Consider the following 22,686-nt stretch of genomic DNA (forward strand, 5'->3'; position numbering starts at 1 on the left):
TCTCCAGCCTGGGGGCAGCTCTGCAGGTGGGGTCTCACCTGAGCAGGACAGAGGGGCCTCAGCCCAGGCTCGGGGGGTTCCTGGGGCACGTCCAGCTCTCCTCCACCAGCACCGAAAACCCTTGTCCCCAGGGCTGCTCTCCATCTATAAAAATGGAGGGGAAAAGATGGGTGAATTCCCGGTGCTTCTACTGGAAGCCAGCCCGGGCTGGCTCTGGTGCCCCACTAGGTGACACTGTGTGTCCGTGGTTTCCTGCTTGACTCAAATGAGCAGTTTCTGCTCTCAGACTGAAGAGCGTGTGGAAGAGGGATTAGAACAGGACTGGCAAAAGAAATAAGGACATGCAGGGATTTTTCACTTCCATTTCTGGCTCCAGGTGGCTCTCGAGGACAGCTGAGGACAACTGAGGTTTTTTTCCCCTCTTCCTATCAGCTGCTTTTTATTTAAGTTACTGTCACTTGAGCCTGAGATGGGTTTGGTTGGGATAGAGGTATAAGAGCCAGAAGCAATGCAGTGAAAGTTCTGCAGCAGCATGAGGAAATGCTCATGTGTATGACATGGATATTGGGAAGGAGAAGGGAAAAGCCTGCTGCCTAGTTGGAAGGTGTTAGCAGTTCCACAACCTAGTGCTCATTTTCCTTTCTTTTAGATGGGGAAGTAAGACTTGCTTTGTACAGAGAAAAAGCTAAAAAAGCTGAGGCACAAATCCAAGTTGCTTTCTGTCACCTTTCTCTGTTCCTAACAAAATCCATTTAGTATCAGATTTCCTCAAATTGCTAAGCAACCAGAGATCTCTCTGACTGGAAATTGTGCTGTTTGAAAAGGGAGGGAAGACTATTTGTCGTGGACTTGGATTTATGGAATATGCCAACTGCTTGTTTCTTAGGAAACGCAATTGAATTTTACAGTGTCTTCCTGGTTATGTGATACCAAAGCAATATTGGCTGCACTTACCAGAGACTGTAATCAGAAAATCATTAATTCTAGTTAAATCTGAGGCATCTGTGAGTCTCTGACATACAGGGACCCACACCTGGTCACTGAGACCAGCTGAACATCTTCAAGGAGAAATTAGCACACAGGGTACTTCTAAATGAAGTAATTGATTAAAAAAAATCCCAGGTGAATAGATCATAAATTAGTCTATCCTTGAATCTATTAGTTATCATAGTATTTGAGTGCTTAATGGGCCATTTAATCTGTTCTCCACTGGACAGGTGCCAAAAGAGACATTACACTAACGATGGATCGTTTACTGCCCTGTCTTGCTGCCTTGAGGACTTTTACCAGTTAGAAGTCCTCTCTGCTTGTGGAAACCCCGAGGGCTCAGCAGTGCGTGAAGCATCAACGTTACAGCCTTGTCACGGTGGGATTGTTGGGGTGTCCAGTGCAGGGCCAGGAGTCGGACTTTGGCGATCCTTGCGGGTCCCTTCCACCTCAGGATATTCTGTGGCTCAGTGGCTCTGTGACTCTCTCGCCGTGTTTTCTGTGACTCTCTTTACTGTCACTCTAGTTCTGTTCCCTCAGGGAGCGCCGAGGCGATGGCGGCACCGTGCGCGCGCTTCTCCCTCACGAGCCCGCGCGCTTCCCCCTCACGAGCCCGCGCGCCCCGCGCCGGCGGGAACGCAGGAGCGCCGCACTGCGCATGCTCCAAACTAACGGGCCGCGCGGGGGGCCCGGCGGAACCCCCGGGAGCACCGCCCCCGCGAGCGGCGGCCGCAGTGACGGGCGGGACGAAGTGTGGCGGTGAGGGGCGGGACCGCGTTTTGGCCTCGTCTGGTGGCTGTGGCGACCGCCAGAACTGCGGCCGCCGGGAGGGGCGGGGCGAGACGATAAGGGGCATAGCCTCGTCCCAGCTCCGCACCGCCTGTGGGCTGTGGCGGGCGATGCAATGAGGGGATCGGTGATGCAAAACAGGGGCGCGGTCTATCCCAACCCCAGCGCTCCTTACGGGCCGTGCGATGAAAGGCGCGGCCTCTCCCAGCTCCGCCCGCCCGTGTGTCAGCGGCGCCCGCCCCTGTGGCGGAGGCGGCGGCGGCGGCGGCGGCGGGAGGGCCGGGGCGGGGGCCAGAGGCGGCGAGGGGCGCGGTCTCGCCAAGCCCCGCCCCCTCGGGCCGTGGCCGCCGCCCGATTCGCTGCGGCCGCGAGGGGCGGGGCGCGGGGCGGGGCGGGGCTGGCGCTCGGCCCCGCCCCCGTGTCTGTGGCGGCCGCCCGAGCGCGGCGGCGGCGGGAGGTGGAAGATGGCGGCGGCCGCGGCGGCGGCGCTGAGGGCCTGGTTCTGGAACGAACGGTTCTGGCTCCCGCACAACGTGACGTGGGCGGACTTGGCTGGCGAGCCGGGCCCGCCGGGCAGCGGGCTGCAGTACCCGCGGGCCGCTCACGTCCTCTCCGCCTTCCCGCTGGCGCTCGGCATCTTCGCCGTGCGGCTGCTCTTCGAGAGGTGAGCGCGGGGCCGCCCCCGGCGCGGCGGGGCCGGGAGGCGCCGGGGTCTGCGAGCAGCGGGCTGGGCCGGGGGGCGGCCCGGAGGGGGCTCCCCCGCATCCTTCGGGGCCTCCGCGAGGCCCTTCGTGTGTGGAAAGGAGACATTGTGTAATCGGGAATCTGTCGCGGGAGCCGTGTCTGTCGTGACATGCACTAGCCCGTGGGGCTCCGCTGCCCTGGGTCTGGATAACGAGAGGCCCTTCCAGTCTGGCGGTGCTGAGGTAGTGCAAGAGAAATGCCGTGTTTTATATAGGAGTTCACTTTCATTCCTGCTCCTGCCCAGGAGAACCTCGCTGAGGTGACGGGCAGAGCTGGCGGCTGCTGCTGCTCCGCACTTGGCTTCCGTGTGTGCTTTATTGTACTTTCCCTGAGTTCCTGGATGAGGAAATAGGGCTCACATGGCCCGATGTATCATTAAATACTTTGTGGCTGTCCCTCGTCTCAGGCACGATGGATGTGAGTGCGGATCGTCATCTCTGCCCATAAACAGGTGTAATACGGGATTCCTCATTTACCTGGGCATCCATAAACATGCGAACTTAGCCCTGGGGCAGAGGTAGATCTGCGTGTGGTGCGGATCTCCCACAGCAGTGTGTGGGTGGCAGAGATATTAATTAGTAAAGCGGCTTACTTAGGAAACCCTTAGGTGAAACGGACCAAGACACTCTGTATTGCTGTTCAGGTGGTTCATTAAACATTGATCTAATCTTAAATTTCTGCTTTGAAAGGGCAGAAGTTGGCCAGGTTGGATGGGCTTGGAGTAACCTGGATTAGTGGAAAGTGTCTCTGCTCATGGTAGGGGTGGGACTGGATAAACTTTAAGGTCCTTTCCAACCCAAACCATTCTGTGATTCCATAGGTATTTCTAAGCATGAAAAGGGCTGCGGGATTAAAGTGAGTGGGAATTGAGTTGGGCTTTTTTCTGTGGGTTTTCTTTAAGAGGTGTGAATTTTCCTGAGCCTTCAGAAATTAAGAAGAGGTGGTTGGGATGAAGTAAAAAGATGGCAAATATGGAGGAAAATGAAGCAGGTCAGCAGACAGGAAAGAAACTTGAGAGGCTCTTTCTTCCCCATCCTATCTTTCTGCCCTTAGGGAAAAAAAGGCTTCAGAAGACCAGTGCAGAGGACCCAGGAACACACATAACACTCCCATCTCAGCTTGGTGTGCTGCTGGTTCTGGCCAAACCTTGGTACTTGCCAGTACATAAGGAAAGGAGGTTGTGAGACACAATGATACCCCTGAAAAGGATGTTATAGGGAGGTCCTTAGTCCAGGTGTCAGTCTGGGGAAGAGGTGCAGAATATTCTCTTTTCCTGGAGTTGTTGGGGGACATGCAGCGCATCCTACTACACCTAATGGCACAGTCCTCCAGGCAGCATTTACTTTGTCCTGATAGTGTCTCCCTGGTTTATGAAATTTCTTTTGTGGTGTTAATTTAGGGTGGAGTCAAATGATGATTTAACTCCTGAGCCTGCAGAGCAAAACTCAGAGGCCGAGGTCTGGTTCCTGAGGGGGTTGTTCCTGATCTCAGCTGTGTCTCGGTGGTATCCCAAAGTAAAAGCAATTTGTGACAGCACATCCCAGGCAGTTTTTAGTGTGTTTATTTTAAAAGTACATATCTTTGAATAAACTCCTTTCTGTTTCCTCCATCCACTTTGAACATGTCGTTAAAGTTCAGCTTTATCTCAATAAACTCCTGTGGTGCATTCATCCCAATTCAGGCTTTGATTTTTGTGTCAAATGTCTTTCTTGACACACATTTGGCAGTTGGACTTGGTGACTCAGAATTTGAATTGCAGACTCATGCAGCTCTTTTAGTTTAGCTGCTTCTTTTCTCTCTCCTTTTGTAGCTCCTCAGTGTGAGGAAGTGCTTTGTGCTACAGCACTTGTAACACTGACACATTTCTGTTAGTTAGAATTCCACTGAAAATTACCTTTTGCATCATAACATTGACAAAATAATCATTAGTTTGTCTGTCTGTGGGCAGTTTCTGACTGTAGGGATGAGGCAGGACTTGTACAGGAAGGTAAAGACAGTGGCAGGGTGAGGATTTTTGTCCAGTCAGCAAAAAGAAAGACTTCTGCCCATAAATTTGGGTTTATATTTTTTATCCTTGATTATCCTTTTCAGTATTTCTCCTTGCACATCTTGTCTCACTGCAGGCACAAAAGAAAAAAAAAAATCCCAGGTATCTGCAAAAACCTGGATGTGGTGTTTTCTAGCTGTACTGGAACACTCTTTGGAACCAGCTGTGGGTGTTACTGGACAGGTCTGAGGAAGGATCTGCAGCTTGTGCTCCAGCTGGGGAGGGGGAGAAAAAGATGATTTGAGATGTTACTTCATCAGGTCTATTGTGGAATGAGGTGGTTAAATCTTAACACAATGAAATTGAGAGATGATGGAAATACAAACTCAACGAGCGCACATTTAATAAATCTCACTTTGGAGATTGTTCTTCCTTTCAGAGCTGTAATGGAGAGTCACCAGCCAAACTGGAATGTTCCATAAAAACAGATTGTGCCTTTTTGTGAAGCACAACATGCCTGAGAACTATTTGTTATAACGTATGAGTCTGTGGACTTGAAAAGGTGTTGGTTTTAAAATCAGTCTGCATTAACAATTAGTGTGAAAAAGGTAGGCTCAGGTGTGAGTCGATCTCTGTTGATAAAAGTTTAACAGAAGTGTTGATGTGATGATAATTTCTTGCTGGAAGGTGTGGCAGTAGGTTGACCTTGGGTATAGTTTGTTGCTGTTAAGATTTCTGTGCAATCATAAAATCATTTAGATTAAAAGGGACCTTCCAAGGCCACCTCATCCAACCCTCTCCTCAAAGCAAGGCCGGCATTCAGACAACTCAGGTCGCCTGTGGTCTTCTGCTGTTCAGTTTGAATATCCCCAAGAATGGAAATTCTACTGTCTGGGCAGTACTTTTTCCTATTTTGGGGGTTGTGCGGAACTTTGTCGCTGTAGGATCCAGTGCAAAACACATCTGAAAATCTGCTCTGGGACCAAAAACTTGAAGTGCCACAGCAGTTTAAAGTGTGAGTTTACCTTGGTGAGTTTACCTAAATAGCAGGTCAGCTTGGGACTTTCCTGGCTGAGCACAGGATTGACCATTCGCTTCACGTTCCACCTGCAAGTGGTCCAAGCAGTTGCACTGTGGCTGTGGAGTGGACTCAGGAGCGTTGTCCAGGTGAATCCCCATCTGGTCAGGAGCCCCATGGAAGGCCAGGCATCACCTGCCTGGAGCTTGAGGAGCTCCAGAAGCTCCATTATGACTGGGTCAGACTTCCTTAAAAGTGGGGAAATCCATGCAGTCCTTTTTCCTTCCCATTTTTGTGACTGGGACCACGTCCCTTTTCCAGTGTCTGTCTGTTGGTGTCTGGCACTTTCAGTGCCCCTGTAAATGTCTCTGGGTTCTGGGTTGCTCTTTTTCACCAGGTGCTTGAGCCCTGGGCAGTGTCCATAGCCTGTGCCTTCCCTTTGATTTTTATTTTCCCCTCCTCCTGATTTCTGGAAACACCCTATTTATCCTGAAGCCTCTCAGCGAAGTAGGCCTAGTGCTGAGGACCAGTTTCCTGTAAAGTTTTGAGTTTTGTTTGCCTTATTTCTTTTGTTTTCCTGGGCAGAATCTGTTTCTTCTTTCCTTTTGCCTTCTACAATAATGCCCAGACTTTGTATGGATCACTGTGAGCTTTCCTAATCATTCCTTGTCCTCTTTACTTGTTTTTAAGCCAAAAGAAGACCCTAATGATAATAAATTAATTAAATTAATCTGCTCTAGCTGATCCTGTCTTGTTAGAGGGTTGGAGTAGATGATTTCCAGAGGTGCCTTCCAACCCCAGCTATTCCATGGGATTCTGTGAATGTGCAGATTTTTAGATTTTTTCGGTTTCCTCTCTGATATGAGGTAACCATCCAAACTGAGTACCTTCAGGCCAGGTTTGGTGGGGTTTTTTTGTTAGTAGAGCTGTTTAGCACTGTGTCCCAGAAAATGAAATAAAACTATTTGTAATCCTGTAATTGCACATGTGAACTTCTGTGCTGCACTTGTGGTACATCCTGTAGGAAAGCAGAGTATAAAGATGTTCAATACTTTATATATTTTTTTAATACTTTACATTTTTGTGGGGGTCTTGCCAAATGTTTCATAACATCAGGACACGATTTCTAGCTGGTGGTCTGGATTATGGCGGAAGCTGTGAGCCTTTGGAGCCAAGCTCAAAGGAAATCACTCCTTCCTTTTTTATTTTTTTAATTATTTTTTTTTTAAAGCTGTGGGTGTTGAAACGTAGTTTAGCGTGTCCAGAGATGGGAGCAGAGCTGGGAAGGGTCTGGAGCACAAAGAGAGGCTGAGGGAGCAGCAGGGCTCAGCCTGGAGAAAAGGAGGCTCAGGGGGGACCTTCTGGCTCTGCACAGCTCCCTGACAGAGGGGTCAGGTTGGGCATCAGGAGGAATTTCTTCATGGAAAGGGTGGTCAGGCCTTGGAAAGTGCTGTCCAGGGAGATTGGGAGTCCCCATTCCTGGAGGTGTCCGAGGAAGGCCTGGACGTGGCACTCAGCGCTCTGGGCTGGGGACAAGGTGGGGATTTGGCACAGCTTGGACTCGGTGGTCCTGGAGGGATTTTTCAACCTCTGGGATGCTGGGTAGAGACATGAAGAACTGGGGCAGACCGGGAAGCCTGGGCCTGCAGTGTCTGTCATTTGTTTAGTGTTTTCTGAGAGCTGGGTGTTCCTTTGGGATCAGTCACAAGATGATCTGTAATTCCTCAAGGGAAAACCCCACAACCTGGGACTGTTCTTAAACACAGCCACAGATATTTGTTCCTGAAGCACTAAGTGAGTATTCCTGAGAATAATTGCTGTTGGAGCATTTAGAGCCACGATTCTCCTGAATTTTAATCTTTCCTTTTAAACACAAGGAGAAATCATAATGATTGTGGTCGGAAAAAGCAGCATTTTCTGCTTGATGGCACTGGGAGGCTCCTAAATATGTGTAATTTCGGCTTAGCTCTCTCTGAAACAATCTCTTTTTGAAAGCAAAATGGTTTTAATGGTACAAATGTTACGTCCTTTTCAAAATTGTTTTGAGAAACAGATTCTTTCTCAAAATAACTGATAAAAAAATATTGAATATTGCTCCTTCAACCCCCGCTTTTGCCCACCAACAGGAGAGGAACAATTCACATGTCAGGTAATGCAGACATTTCTCTTGGAACCCTGAGCCTATTCTGAGACAAACGTGCAGCAAAACCTGGTAATTTTGAACATGTTTAAATTCGTTTTAGCTGCAAACCCAGGCTTGTTTCCAGAGTCTGTCCTATAAAATCCAGGAAGAGTTAAATCAGTTTGGAATACACAGAGCACGTGGGATGGATGAGATCCCGAGATCAGGGATCTTTCAGACTGGGGGACTTGCATCTTCCTTTCTGTCCTGAAGGAAACAAGCCACTTTATTTTTCCCAAAGACAAAAAGAAAATTAAAAAAACCAAGTTTCTTTTGGGAGCTGTGTCACTTGAACTTCCCTTTTTTTCTGAGCTATGTGACACCAAGGCCTGTTTTGGAAACAAGATACTTTGTTTTAGGGCTTCATCTCCAGCATTTCTGTTCACAGCAGACTGCTATCAGTCTGTTGTTTTATTGCTGAGGAATGAGAATCCCCCTGGGGAGCACATTCGGATCCTTACAAGCCAAGGGCATTAAGATTTAATTTTTCGTTCTGATGTGCACAGTATGTGCTGTCTGCAGTTACCATATGGACTAACAAAAGAAATTTCTTCACCTGGGAATTGGTGGAGTGGAGATCTCAAAAGCTTTTTCACCAGGTTTTGCAGTTGGTGACAAATCCAGGTCCTTGTGATTCAGGCAAAGGAGGGAAATAAATGTCTCGTTTTAATCCAGCTCTTTCTGGGGAATTCTTGCAGGTTTATTGCCAAGCCATGTGCCATAAACCTTGGCATTCAAGACAGTGGACCTCACAGAGCCCAGCCCAATGCAATTTTAGAGAAAGTGTTTACATCCATCACTAAGGTGAGTCACACTTCAAATTCCTCCTCCATTCCAAAGGGAATGGAGGCCTGGAAGTGTCACGGGGGGGGCTTTTTGCTTCCACTTTTCTGGTTTGAGATGCACATTTCACACTGTGCATCCATGAGTGGGCTCATTCTGGTTTTACTTTGCCTTTGGCTTGTCCTTGTGGTAGCAAAGTAAATTCCCTGTACAGCTGAGCCATGTGTGTTTCCATCTTTGGAATACAAATGTTCCCCTTGTAGACAGGTCTGAGCTTCTTCCTTTGGTTCCCTGCCTTTGGTCCAAGTTGTACCGTGGGGATTCTTGGTTTAACAAGGAATTTCCCAGCATCTGCCACTTTTATTGGGAAAGTGTTCCTCTTTTTCTTGAGCTCAGTTCCTTTTCTGATTTTACTGATTTTATTGTGAATGTCTTCCTCTCATTTTTGCCATTTACTGTGAACCCAGACAGCAGTCATCAGTGGAAGTGGGTTATTCAGGGAAGTGTTGAGTCAATGAAGTATGTCCAGATGAAGGGCAGGACATTTAATGGTGGCAGGAGGTGTTTCTTTGGGTTGTTTCCTGGCCCTTCCTTCCCTTAAGCTCACGGGCCTACACCACTACAGAATTACAGAATCCCACTGTATTTTATTCAATATTGAATAAGTGCAATAGAATTTCATTAAAGATAACAAAATGGAAGGTTTTCTGTTGAGATTTGGTGATGCTGAACCTCATCTACTGGAGCAGATAAAGGGAAATTCTATAAAAACCTCAAAAAACTTGCCTTGTGGGAACATTAAAGTTTTGAGGCATTTGGAATGCCGTGTGAACTGAAAAATCCCCAGAATCTGATGCCCTTTGTTGGGAGAACTTTAATGTAGGGGATGTCCTTGAAATTAATGTTTAGAAAACCCAGGAGGTGTCACAGGCTGTGCAGAATTTGTCTGGCTTATGAAACCTTTCACTGTCCCAGTGTGCTGTGGCTTCTGTTGGGTTTGGAGAGTCAGGCTGGGGGTGGCCCTGGTGCAGGGGAAGGATTTCACTGCTGCTCTGAGCTGGGAGCTCTGAATTCCCCTTGGAGGCAGGTGCTTTCCCAGTGCCCCAGCCATTAAATCCCAGGAAGGTGCTAAGAGATGTGGTGTGGTAGAGTGACAGGGCAGTCGTGGTCTCAAGGCTGAAAATCCAATTACTCTTGGTTTTGTTTTTCAGCTGGACAGACTGATGATTTTGTATTAAATCAGCATTCTGCGTAGCTTTCGTGGTTTGTACGTAACTCAAATAGTAAAATGTGTTTATCATCTTTCAGTGGTAGAGCTCCCTGGCAGAGCTGGTCTGAATTATCTCACTCCTGGGCCATTGTAGAGGGAGTTACCAGGTTTGGTTCACTTTGATAAATCCATTTGTGTTCATTCAGACAAAATCCCAGTAGAGTTCCCAGGTGGAGAACAGGAATATATTACATCTATATTTGTCATGGAAGTGTTTCAGTGTTCAAATATATTTTCATTTATAAACTTTGATAACAGAAATACCACAGTTTCTACAATGCCCTTTTGGAATATACAAATATCTACTGTGTTAAACCAACTCTTACTTTAAAGTTTCCCTGTCCTTGCTGTGAGTAGCAACCCTTAAACATCTTCAGCTTTGCTCCTCCTGAGTTCTGGGCTGCTTGAATTGTTGTGCAGCTTTAAAAGGTAGGACAGGAGACTTTACAGCTCCTCCCCCCAAATTAACGCTGAACAGTCACATTCTTTGTTTTAAGGTGCTGTCAACTGATGAAATAGGTGAGGAAATGCTCAACCAAAACCACTCTGAGTAATTAAGTAATTAGTGGCTTATGAAGGTTAAACCTGAATGACCATTTGTGGCAATGGATTCTTGCTTCCAGACTCTCTATGGTCCCTTCCTGGAGTGCTTTTTGTTATCTGTGCATTATTTCTGTCACAATGCAGGACTGCAAGTAGGTTGAGGAGTGGGAGAAATGACATTTGTTTCATTTTCCTTCAGTCTCCAGATGGAAAAAGGTTAGAAGGCTTGTCCAAGCAGCTGGACTGGGATGTCCGAAAGATCCAGCGCTGGTTTCGGCATCGGAGGAACCAGGACAAACCCACCACCCTCACTAAATTTTGTGAGAGCATGTATGTGTGTGCAGAGGGGCTTCATCTTAGAGCTCTGGCTGTGTGTTCTCCTCTAGCTGGGCCTGGGGGCAGCTGCTCTGCCAGACCAGGGCCGAAATCCGTGTACAAGCAAACGGGGGCAGTTAAAGGAGGTTTTAAAATTGTAAAATATTAAAATTGTAAAATATTTTGTGGGCGTGCCTGAGAGACCAGAATGGGGTACAGGAGTCAGTGCTGAGCAGCTTTAGATGCTGGGCCAGCTCCTTCATGGCACTTGAGAGCGTGTGTGTGTGCTCACGTGTGTCCATATCCATGTGTGTGTGCACACGTGTGTGTCCATGCCCACGTCTGTGTGCACACGTGTGTGTTTGTGTGTCCATGTCCATGTCTGTGTGCACACGTGTGTGTTTGTGTGTCCATGTCCATGTCTGTGTGCACACGTGTGTGTGTTTGTGGGTCCATGCCCATGTCTGTCTGTGTGCACACGTGTGTGTGTTTGTGTGTCCATGCCCATGTCTGTCTGTGTGCACACGGGTGTGTGTTTGTGTGTCCATGCCCATGTCTGTGTGCACACGGGTGTGTGTTTGTGGGTCCATGCCCATGTCTGTCTGTGTGCACACGTGTGTGTGTTTGTGTGTCCATGCCCATGTCTGTGTGCACACGTGTGTGTTCGTGTGTCCATGCCCACCTGTGTGCACACGTGTGTGTTTGTGTCCATGCCCATGTCTATGTCTGTGTGCACACGTGTGTGTGTGTGTCCATGTCTGTGTGCACACGTGTGTGTTCGTGTGTCCATGCCCACCTGTGTGCACACATGTGTGTGTTTGTGTCCATGCCCATGTCTATGTCTGTGTGCACACGTGTGTGTGTGTGTCCATGCCCATGTCTGTGTGCACACAGGTGTGTGTGTGTGTGTCCATGCCCATGTCTGTGTGCACACGTGTGTGTTTGTGTGTCCATGCCCATGTCTGTGTGCACACGTGTGTGTTTGTGTGTCCATGCCCATGTCTATGTCTGTGTGCACACGTGTGTGTTTGTGTGTCCATGCCCATGTCTATGTCTGTGTGCACACGTGTGTGTGTTTGTGTGTCCGTGCCCATGTCTATGTCTGTGTGCACACGTGTGTGTGTTTGTGTGTCCATGCCCATGTCTATGTCTGTGTGCACACGTGTGTGTGTGTGTCCGTGCCCATGTCTGTCTGTGTGCACATCTGTGTGTGTGTCCATGCCCATGTCTGTGTGCACACGTGTGTGTTTGTGTGTCCATGCCCATGTCTGTGTGCACACGTGTGTGTGTGTGTCCATGCCCATGTCTGTGTGTGTGCACACACGTGTGTGTGTTTGTGTGTCCATGCCCATGTCTGTGTGCACACGGGTGTGTGTGTGTGTGTCCATGCCCATGTCTGTGTGTGTGTGCACACGTGTGTGTGTTTGTGTGTCCATGCCCATGTCTGTGTGTGTGCACACACGTGTGTGTGTTTGTGTGTCCATGCCCATGTCTGTGTGCACACGTGTGTGTGTGTGTCCATGCCCATGTCTGTGTGCACACGTGTGTTTGTGTGTGTCCATGCCCATGTCTGTGTGCACACGTGTGTTTGTGTGTGTCCATGCCCATGTCTGTGTGCCCACGTGCCCACACTGGGTGTAAATCCCCTGGAACACCCCTGCACTCTCTGCTCCCGCCCGGAGCTCGTTCCCGTTCCCACAGGAACGACCTTCTGGCTTTCCCAGTTACAGACACTCCTTGGCTTCCTTTTCTTCTCTGTTCAGTCCATTCTTTGTTCCCTGTTCCCCCCATGCTCCTGCAGTTTTCTTTGTAGTGCTGTAGAACCTCAGTATTTTTTCCTGACTTATTTCTCCTCTGCTGCTTTCTTTCCTTTCCAGTAACTTTCAATTCTTCCCCCAGTATGGTTTTGTCTACTTAAAGCCACAAGGTAAGAGGGACAAATACATACATTAGGATACCTCTGGATAACAACAACTTTGCTTGTTGTTACCTTGTTGTCTCTTAAAGCATATGAATGATGCATGTTCACCCTGAATTTCAAACTTGGCTGTTGATGCAAGCTCATGGGTGGTGTGAAAACTCTTCAATAGGTTTATCTGACCTGAAATGTTTAGAAATGAAGGTGGGTGAAAGCTTTTCAGGTGTCAGATTTGGGGGTTCTCCCAACTATTTCAATTAACTTTACAAATGTTAGCCAGAAGCTGCTTCTATGTCCTAAGTTTATTTTTTACTTCTTTTTCCAGGTGGAGATTTACATTTTATTTAAGTATATTTTTTTATGGAATCAGGTTTCTCTGGACGGTGAGTTGCTCTGTTACCCCTGTTGTTGTTCTGTGTGGTTGCAGCTGAATGATCCCTGATTTGGGATCCTGGGAGTTCTGTTAAAGACCTTCCACACACTTTAGGGAAGCTTCTATACAGATATGTCATTTTGGAAATAATAGAAAATTACTTGTCATGTTACCCCAGAATGCTGGAAAAAACAAGGTGGGGTTTGGGTTTTTTTGCTATGGAGAGCTGCTGCTTTTTTTTTCTCCTCTCCCTCTTGAAGGGATACAGGTTCATCTCCTTGGGTCTTTGTTATTATTAGAGCTGTATGATTATTCTAGAAATTTCCATTGCAGCAGAAGTCACATTGGCAGCACAAATTAGATTTTAAATCACTAGGGTTTTTTACAATAAATGTAGTTTGAATGGCAGAATGAAGGTAAAATTTCAGTGAAGCAATGCTGTAGTGTCAGGTGCCTTTAGGTGCTGGGGAGGAAAACACCCAGTACAAACTGGGGTTTCATAGAACTTCTTATTTCTATATAATAAAAAATTACCTGTTTCCTTTAGGCACCCTGGTTTTGGGACACACGACAGTGCTGGTACAACTACCCTTTCCAGGTATGAGAGAAACACCTCCTAAACTCCAACTTTTTTGACAATTAGAGTTTTTATTTTTGTTATTGATACTGGATTAAAACTCTGGCATTTACTCTTTGTGCCTTTACATCCTGGTTAGGTTTGGCAACAGCAAGGTTTCCTCAGATACATCTGACTCATAGTCACTTTATGTTTACTTGCTGCTGAGATTATTAAAAGTGGGAGAAAAAGGCATAAAATCATAGTGGTAATTTATTTATTTACTGCATAGAGGCCCACAGTCTGTTCCAGAGCCTGGTTTTCCTACTCCAAGAGGCTTCAGCAGGAGTTGTAAATATTGACAAGGGAATTTACTCCTTTGGAAGAAAGCTCAAACACAATAATATTTGTGTGAGTAAGCCTGGAGTAAAATGCCTGTTGCTTAAGCTTGTTTTTATTAAACCTGAACGATTTAACTTGTGCCTCAGCTATTCTGGAGGAACAAAGTGGGTTGGAAAAGGAGGAAGGAAAAAAGTGGTTTTAATGTAAATTTTGAATTCCTTTGTCTTGTAACTGTGCTATCTCTGTGTGTTTTCCAGCCTCTTACATCCAGGCTTTATTATTACTATATCTTGGAGCTGGCCTTCTACTGGTCCCTCATGTTTTCTCAGTTTACAGACATTAAACGGAAGGTGAGATGAACCAGAATTGCATTAACCACGCAATAGCTATAATAAAAATAATAATAAATAGATAGGACTAACAAAAAAATGGGCGTGTGCCTGGCCAGCAAAGCCAAAATGTAGTGATAACTATGTTTTTTCTTCATTTACACCTTTGTGAGCCTCCCCTCTCCAGTAAGCACTATGCAGTTCTGGGAAAAAGGGGGGAGCAAGGCTGACCTGCAGCCTTGGGTATCCTTGAGTTCCTTTCGCCTTCCAGGGGAAAGAACAGCATCACTCAATACCTCCCAATCAAAAGTTAACAAATCATTCCCAAAATTAGATTTAACTGGAAGGCTTGCAAGAAAACGAGCTGCTCAAAGCAGTACTTGCTGAAGCTGCTGAGGAAATGGCAAACGCTAAGGCAATAATAAATGGGGTTTTGAAAGGAATTTCTCATCTGTGTGAGGAGCAGATGATGAGTGGTTGCAGTTGCTCAGATCTAATTCTGTCACGCTGCGTTCCAGGATTTGGTTATTGTTGCTGTTGGAGAACAGTCCCCAGTAAATCCTGGCTTATTGCTTCCTTTACATGAGCCACAAAGCAGCAAATTATCCCAATTTTTGCATTGGCTGTTAAAAAAACCAAATTTACCTAGGCTTTTTTCTGTGCTGAAATATTAGTGAAGCACTATGGAATACAGTGGAGCTGCAGACAGGGAGTGATGAACAACCTCTGGGACTCTGTAATGGTTAATTTTGACTTTATCAAGTGGATGACATTCCCCAGCGCAGCAGGGGGAGGTACAGGAACCTGGGGGCTGAAGTGCAAACCAGCCCTGAATATTGGGCATTGTAAACATTTTTTGTTCTTCTGGTTCTTTCTGGTGTTCTCTGCCTGCTCTGCCCTGGCAGGGTTTGGTCACTGACAGCACTTAAATGTGTGCCAGGAGCTGAGGGGACGAGCAGTGTATCTGTAAAACCATAAGGAGCCAAAAATAAGGGTCGTCTTGTCCTCTGAATCATTCTATGGGGTCTGCAGGTATAGTTGTGTGTGTGCCAGAGAGACTGTGCTGATCCCTGAGCAGGCAGAGCTCTGACTTGAGCAGCACCAAAGCTGAGAGACCTTTTTGGAAGCTTTTGTGGAGACGGTGGGAGTGCGATGAGCTGGGCTTGCTGTGGAGTCAGACCCTGAACCGAAAGAATCCTGGGACCCTGGTGACTCAGTTGGGTGGCTCTGTTCCAAACTTTTGCATTTGTGTGATGGCCAAAGAGTCTTCATTCGTAGTTTTCCTGTTTCCAGGACTTCCTGATCATGTTCGTCCATCATTTGGCCACAATCGGACTCATCACGTTCTCGTACATGAATAACATGGTGCGGGTTGGAACTCTGGTGCTATGCCTCCACGATGCTTCAGATTTCCTCTTGGAGGTGATTTTCCTTTCAAATCTTTGCATCCCTAATGCTGGTGTGATCTCAGGGGAACAAGCTGACATTCCCATTCTTGATAAACTGCATTAAATGTGCCATGGAATTTGTGCTGCTGACCAGAAAAAGCTGACAAAGCCTTGTCAGCTTTTCCTCCAAACTTCTTGAGTGGTGAGAGTCACAGAACCATGGAATGGTTTGGGTTGGAAGGAACCTTAAAGATCATCCAGTTCCACTGTCCCAGGTTGCTCCAAGTCCCATCCAACCTGGCCTTGGACACTTCCAGGGATGGAGCAGCCACAGCTTCTCTGGGCACCCTGTGCCACAGCCTCAGCACCCTCTCAGGGAGGGTGATCATATCCTCTGGCAGTGGGAAGCCATTCCCTCTTGTCCTGTCACTCCAGGCCCTTGTAAATAGTCTCTCCCATTGTTCTTGTAGGACCATATAAATAATAGTATAAAAATAGTAATGCAATATAATAATCCCTCTTTGTTCCAAACTGTACAAATGTGATGGAGAGTTTCTTGCAGCTCTCCAGCTGGGTAATTACAGGCATGCACAAAGGGAGTAATATTGGCATGTTTCTTGTCTCTTGTAGGCTGCAAAACTGGCCAATTATGCCAAGTACCAACGCCTGTGTGATGCTTTCTTCATGCTTTTTGGGGTTGTGTTCATCGTGACCCGGCTGGGCATTTACCCTTTCTGGTAAGCACCTGGAGCTGGGAGGTCTTGGTTGTTCTCCCAATCCTTTCAGCAGAGCCTTTGTTTTAGACTTTTCCCAAGCATCCCAGCTGTCCCTCGAGGCAGCCTGAAGCTGCACAAGGCCCAAGTGCTCTTTGGGGCAGGAGGTTTGAGTAGGCACATGAAGAAATCTCTCCCCAGTCAGCTGAGGGACTGGGAGAAGAGTCCAGAATCCCATTCACAGCTGCCCCTCCCCTGCTGCAGTGATGACAGAGTCAGCCAGAATCTGCTCTGAGAGGCTTGAAGGATTCTTTGCTTCTCTGAAGAAGTTCTAGAAATAATTACAAGTGAGGCACAGTCTCTTGAGGTAATTTTTGTTTGTATCTGGCTTAGTCATCACTGCAGTTTCTGATTCTTATGACACTTCTGTCCTGTCCTTGTGTCGTGACTGTTCAGAGCCTGAAATAGGTCTGAGGTTTCTTGGGAGGTAAAACCCTGGATAAATGGCTTAGAGAGAATCATCCCATAAGGAGATTCCCTCTCACCTCAGTAGGTCAGACCTGGAGAGGTGCTTTGGTTGATGAGCTGTTGTCTGTTTATTGTGTGTGGTGACAATTTGGTTACACCATTTTACTGCATGTATTTATTTCCATGGACACCTGGCACTCCCATTCTTTTTGGGTGCCTGGTAGGCAGCAACAATCCTTTCACTTTAGGATCAGGCTTGCAGTTAAAGCTCTTGCTTATTTTCCAGTAAATGCACCAAAGGACTCTGGATGAAGAAGAGCTTTAATTCTTTTTTCTTCGTAGGCTCCTTCCAGAGACAGACAAGAGAGTTGTTTTTGCAGCTGCTGTCTGTCATGAGGGGATGCCCTTACCTCACACCAGTGCTCAGCATCCTGTAAATCTTTAATGTGTTTTCCACTGGCTCTAATGTCACTCCTCAGCTTTGTAGAGGAATCTGGCAAGCTGCAGCAGTACTGCAGACCCTGTGCTGTTTCACTTCATGTGTATTCCCTCCTGTAATTAGTAATGTAAAATATCAACAGATCTCTGGAATTGCATTTAATTCCTTCATAAACCTGCTATGAGTTAAATATTTCTGGAGCTGCCTTTTGGGGGATTTTGGTTCTTGTTTGAAAGGCTTGTTTTGCTTTTCTTGTGAAATGTTAAAAGCTGTGTGAAATTAATGTGGCTGTTAAAGGTCTCTCCATACCTCTCTGCATCATAAAATCTAAAGTGTTTATTAAATTGCTGAAGGACTGGCAATAACTCCCAGCAACAAGAACAGCAAAACAGTAATGAAAGAAACACAAGACGTGGGCTATAAAGCAGTTTTGAGTCTTCCAGCCTGGCCAGAGGAATCTGTAAAACTCCAAAGGAGGAGAAGAGCACCCAGGGAGGGAGGGAGGCCTTCTGGGAACAAAATTCCTTCCTGATCCCAGAATCCTTGAGATTGGAAAAGCCCTCCAAGACCATGGAGTCCAACCTGTGACCCAATCCCCACCAGAGCACTGAGTGCCATGTCCAGTTGTTCCTTGGGCACCTCCAGAGATGGGGACTCCAAACCTCCCTGGGCAGTGCCTTCCAAGGCCTGACCTCCCTTTCCATGAAAAAATTCCTCCTGATGTCCAGCCTGAACCTTTCTTGGCACATCCTGAGGCCCTTTCCTCTTGTCCTGTCCCTGTTCCCTGGGAGCAGAGCCTGATACCCCCCCCCAGCTGCCCCCTCCTGTCAGGGAGTTGTGCAGAGCCAGGAGGTTCCCCCTGAGCCTCCTTTTCCCCAGCTGTTCCCAGCTCTGGATGTGCTCCAGCCCCTCAATATCCCTTGCTGTGAGGGCCCAGAACAGGACACAGCCTCACAGTGCCCAGCACGGAGGGACAGTGCCCATGCTATTTCTGATACGATTTTTGATCTTTAAATCCGTGTGAAAGCTGCCCAAGCAGGAAGGTGTTAACGGTTGTTTTGGTGACCAGAGCAGCCTGACATCACTTCCTGTGAAGTTGTTATAAATAAATGCTTGTGCTTTGGAGAAGAAAATTGGCAGCAGATCCGTGTGTGTAACCAAATTGCAGCACATTCACATGTTCTGTTTGTTGCTCAGTTCAAATGTTCCTAATGAGCTTTACTCAGTCTCCTGACTCTGGCAGGAGCAGAGCAGCAGATGCTCAGTGAGACACAAACCCTGTTGTGCATCTGGCCTGACACCTCCAGTCAGAGCTGGAAGCCCTGCACCAGCACAGCCGATCTGAAATGTGTTTGTGGATCTCTTTAAGGATTTTGAACACAACCCTGTTTGAAAGCTGGGAGTTGATCGGTCCCTACCCTTCCTGGTGGCTGTTCAACGGGCTCCTGGTGATCTTGCAGGTCTTGCACATCATCTGGTCTTACCTCATCATCCGCACGGCCTCCAAGGCCCTGGTGCGAGGCAAGGTAAGACTCAGGGAGGCTTCTGGGTCCTCTTTCGTACAAGCCCTATTAAGGAATCATGAGAAACTGGGCTTTTCAATGAGGGCTGGTGTTGGTTTTCGCGGGACTTGTGTCGGGAGTTCACAAAAATGGCAGTTTTTTACCTTGATTGCTCTCTACTTTTGAGTCCCCAGGTGTGTTCAGAGGCAGGGAGTCTCTCCTGGGCAGGCAGGGAAATAACTCAATTTTCCAGTACATTCAAATGTCCTAAAATAGCGATTATGGCAGACTTGTTACACACTCTGGAGTTTAAGGTGGTAGCAGGCTCTCTTTTGGACAACAGGATGAACGTACAGAATGTTTCTCAGCTTCACTTGGTCCTTGGGATGCGTTGGGGATTGTGCATCTTCACTGGCTTCTGTCTGCCAGTGCAGGCACTGAGCTCCAGCACTCAGGGAAAGGGTTCCCAGGGGGGCAGTGAGGTTTGCTGGTTGTCAAAAATCACAGAATGGCCTGGGTTGGAAGGGACCCTAAAGATCATCGAGTTCAAGGCCAGGTTGGACAGGGCTTGGAGCAACCTGGGATACTGGAAGGTGTCCCTGCCCATGGCAGGGGGTGGAACAAGGTGAGCTTTAAGGTCCTTCCAATCCAAACCATTCCACGATTCTCTGAATCAAAATGCTTTTTCCTCTCAGATATTGATATTCTGATCTGGGTTTCTCTGACAGCTCTGCATTATTTTGTGTTTGACTTCAGCTGCCCCTACACATGGAATGTGGCCTTGAAAAATAGAAATATTTGGGTTCACTCTGGGGGCCAGCAAGTTTCAGGGTACGAGCTCTTAATCTGTTCCCCACAGCTGCTACTACAAATGCCTGATTTTCATTCTCTGCAGCTGTTTCTGTATCCTGAGTTCTACACCTTTTCCCTTTCCTTGGTTCTCTCCTGTCCAGGTGACCTAGCCAGAGAAAGGACTCTAAGCTCTGTCTTCTTCATTCTTTTCTCCTTTTCTCTGTGCCAGATTGGAGCTGGACAGTTTCACCCTGTGCATGTAAGTGTGACCTGTGGTTCTGTTCGTTCACTGAAACACGTCTGTGTCGAGGCCAAGACAAAAGCAGAGCCCTGGTCTTGGGGTTTTGGTGCCTTCTCCTTCTCTCCCTGGTCCAGACAGAGTGCTAAAATATTGTTTTTTCCAAAGGTCAGAGCAGTGTCCTGGGGTCTGTTCTTAGCTGCTGTCACCTGCCTGCACAACCTTCACTTTCTGCTGTTACACACCCACACACTCCAGTTTCTGTCTTTGCTCCTCATCAGCACCGCACTGAGGAGGAGAGGGCAGAAGGAATTCACGCCTTTTTGTGAAAAGGAGTAAAACAGTCACTTCTCCCCCAAGAATGGGAAAATTTCCAAGGGATTTCTGCTTCCTTCCAGTGACCCTTTGAACATTCAATATAGCAGGAGATTGGGGAAAGATAGCAAAAGTTCTGGCAACAGGCAGAAGCCAGGACATCCAACAAGTTCCTGCAGATCATTAACTTCACCTGGCTTCCAGCCAGATCTTCCCTGGAGTTCAACCACTTCCTGCTGCTGGAGAGCCCTAACCCTGACTCCAAGAGAGCAGAGCGGAGTGAAATCCTGGAATCCTTGGAAAGCTGCAAGCCAGAGTGCTGGCACGTGGAGTTACTGAGGGCTGTTGGCTGCAGAGGGAGGGGAGTGAGGAGAGTGAGGAGCTGCCTTGGGCAGAGCAGGGGCCGCTCCCCAGGCCCAGCTCGCGCTGGGGAGGTTTGGCTCTGGCACCTGCCACCACCCAAGGCGTGTGTTTGCAGTTGGGGCCGGGTTTATGGGCTCTTCCCTTCCCCTTCTGGCTCTGCAGGGCTGGAGCAGGGCCCTGCTGTGGCACTTGGGGCAGCTGGCACCAAAGTCCTCCTGGGAAGGTTCAAAATCCACATGAAAGTCAAACTGAGCTGGATTTGCAGCCAGTCTCTAAGGCATAAGTCTGTAAGCAGATCTGGATCCCTGGGCTGAGACTCCTCCTGTTCTGAGCGGGTGTTTGCTGGATCAGACACTGCCTTTGTTCTCCATCCCTCTGTCCAAACAGGCTCCTGGTCCTAAATGGGATCTCCCAGATGAAGCACAGGCTGTGGAAATGGAGGTGCTTTGTTCGAGCAGTGATGTTATAAATAAAGCTGGTTAATTTTTAAAATAGCAAAGCTGCTCCTTGTAGGACAAAGTGTTCTCTCTCAGACTGACACCTTCCTGGTTTTTGGTTGTCGGACCTACTTGTGATTGTGGCATGAGAAAATTTTGCTTCAAAACAAATTATTTAGAAAAATGGTCTTTAACTGATCTAGAGAGGAGCTCTTGGAAGACAAGAACAATGCCAGATCTGTAATACAATCTGATCTGCTGAGAGCAAGAGTGAAGTGCTTTCACAGATATTCAGAATATTTGGAAAATGGAACTCATCTTTACAAATTGTCTTTTTCAGTGTCTGTGTCTTGTTCCTAATGTGATGACAGGCTCCTTCTTGGGAAGTTGAACTGACCAAGACTCAAATGTAGGAGGTAGATGTGAGTGAAGGTGGTTCATCACATGGACACAACCTTCTAACTGCTGGTTTCTGTCAATTTTTCAACTCCCCTTCTCCTCTCCCACTACCCAATTCCACTGGCAATGTTTAGGTATCCAAGGATGACCGCAGTGACGTGGAGAGCAGCTCCGAGGAGGAGGATGTGACTTCCAACAGCACAAAAGGAATTTTCAGCACTTCCAGTAACGGTTCCAACCGCCTGAACGGCCATGTGGCCGGTGGCCAGTGGACAGGAGAGGAGTAAGGCCCTGGGCTGGCCTTGAGCAAACACGAACTTCTCTTTCAATATCTAGTTGTGTTGAGCTCCACATTCCCAAGTGATCTTTAATCAAAAACCCCTTCCCCAGAAACCTCCAGCAGACCCGAGACGGGCACAACCCTGACCAATCAGAGGCTTTGCACGGCACAAGGGATGAAGCCAAAGACCGGGGCAAAAACAAAGCTGCAGATTTGAATTCAAGCCATTTTGTACTTCAGAAGTACCAAAAGCCACCCCTGAGTCCTGTTGATATTTGCAGAGGTGTCTTTGTCTTTGACAAACTGGCTTTTACTGGGATCAGCTCAAGGCAGAGCAGGTTTAGACCGCGGAGTTTGGTGCCACTCAGTGACGGTTCACTCCAGGCAAGTGCAGCCGCTCTTGATGCAGTCCAGAAGCCACTTCAGAGCATGGAGAATGCAGGTTCCATATCCCAACTGCCCTGGGTGAGGCAGAGACTCTTCTCCCAGCCAAGCTTTGAACTGTGCTGCCCCGGAACCACTGCTCTGCCTCGCCCCAGGCTGCTGGGGAGGTCCCAGCTGCTCATCTCTGCTGTCACCAGGGACCAGGCCAGCATCTGCTGCCTCTTTTGGTGCTGCAAACCCCCTCTGAAGTCTTGACCAAAGCCTTCTGCAAGGGGAGAGGGGGGGTGGTTTATTGCCCCTGAGACAACCAGCACAATCCAGGCCTTTTAATTGTTTTCTTCCTGTTGAAATTGTGGTTTTGAAGACTTCTCTAGACCTGCTGGATTCAGTTGGCTAAGCCAGGATCAGAGGGAGGATCAGAACTGGTGGGCTGGGTTTAACTCTCCAAAAAATGAGATGTTTTGTTCCTGTACTCTGAGACAAGTGATTGTTGCTGCTCTGATGTTAGAGCTGTGGAGGAACCTGGGGCTGGAAGAGCAGCCACACTATGGGCTTTGCTTCTCTTTTTTTATTCAATGGTACTTGGGGGCAATGAAACAATCAATCAGGAGCAGAATTTTGGAAACTTCTCAAGTTGTTACCATTTTATACTGTTGTTTACTCTTATCTCCAATTAAAAGTTGCTTCAGAAACTTGGGGTGATGTGTTTCATCTTGAGGAAATAGAACAGAGGACAGGGTCTGTCCCTTGGCTGTCCCTGAGCACCTGAGCTGCTGCAACTTTCTGGAAGGACAGAATAGAGGTGATGAACTCGTGGAAGGTTTCCCTGCCC

At 47.7% G+C, this 22,686-nt stretch overlaps 1 protein-coding gene across 3 annotated transcripts; it reads left to right on the forward strand.

Annotated features, from left to right (window-relative positions):
• The first annotated feature begins 2,196 nt into the window (after nt 1–2,196).
• CERS5 (ceramide synthase 5) lies at nt 2,197–22,546 on the forward strand. Of its 3 annotated transcripts, none has more exons than XR_007208107.1 (11): nt 2,197–2,440; nt 8,406–8,511; nt 10,503–10,633; nt 12,862–12,919; nt 13,457–13,507; nt 14,065–14,157; nt 15,430–15,558; nt 16,155–16,261; nt 18,514–18,670; nt 19,600–19,697; nt 21,325–21,393. XR_007208107.1 is itself a non-coding variant. In XM_048327554.1 (11 exons), the coding sequence occupies exons 1-11, from the start codon at nt 2,241–2,243 to the stop codon at nt 21,475–21,477; spliced, it is 1,215 nt and encodes a 404-aa protein (XP_048183511.1). In that variant the 5' UTR covers nt 2,198–2,240; the 3' UTR covers nt 21,478–22,546. The 3 variants fall into 3 exon arrangements, 2 of the variants coding, with proteins under 2 accessions (XP_048183511.1, XP_048183513.1); XM_048327554.1 differs by having other exon boundaries at nt 2,198–2,440; nt 19,668–19,697; nt 21,325–22,546; XM_048327556.1 differs by lacking the exon at nt 19,600–19,697 and having other exon boundaries at nt 2,199–2,440; nt 21,325–22,546.
• Nucleotides 22,547–22,686: the final 140 nt, after the last annotated feature.

This window comes from Corvus hawaiiensis, chromosome 24 (genome assembly GCF_020740725.1).
Source record: "Corvus hawaiiensis isolate bCorHaw1 chromosome 24, bCorHaw1.pri.cur, whole genome shotgun sequence".
Lineage (NCBI taxonomy): Eukaryota > Metazoa > Chordata > Aves > Passeriformes > Corvidae > Corvus > Corvus hawaiiensis.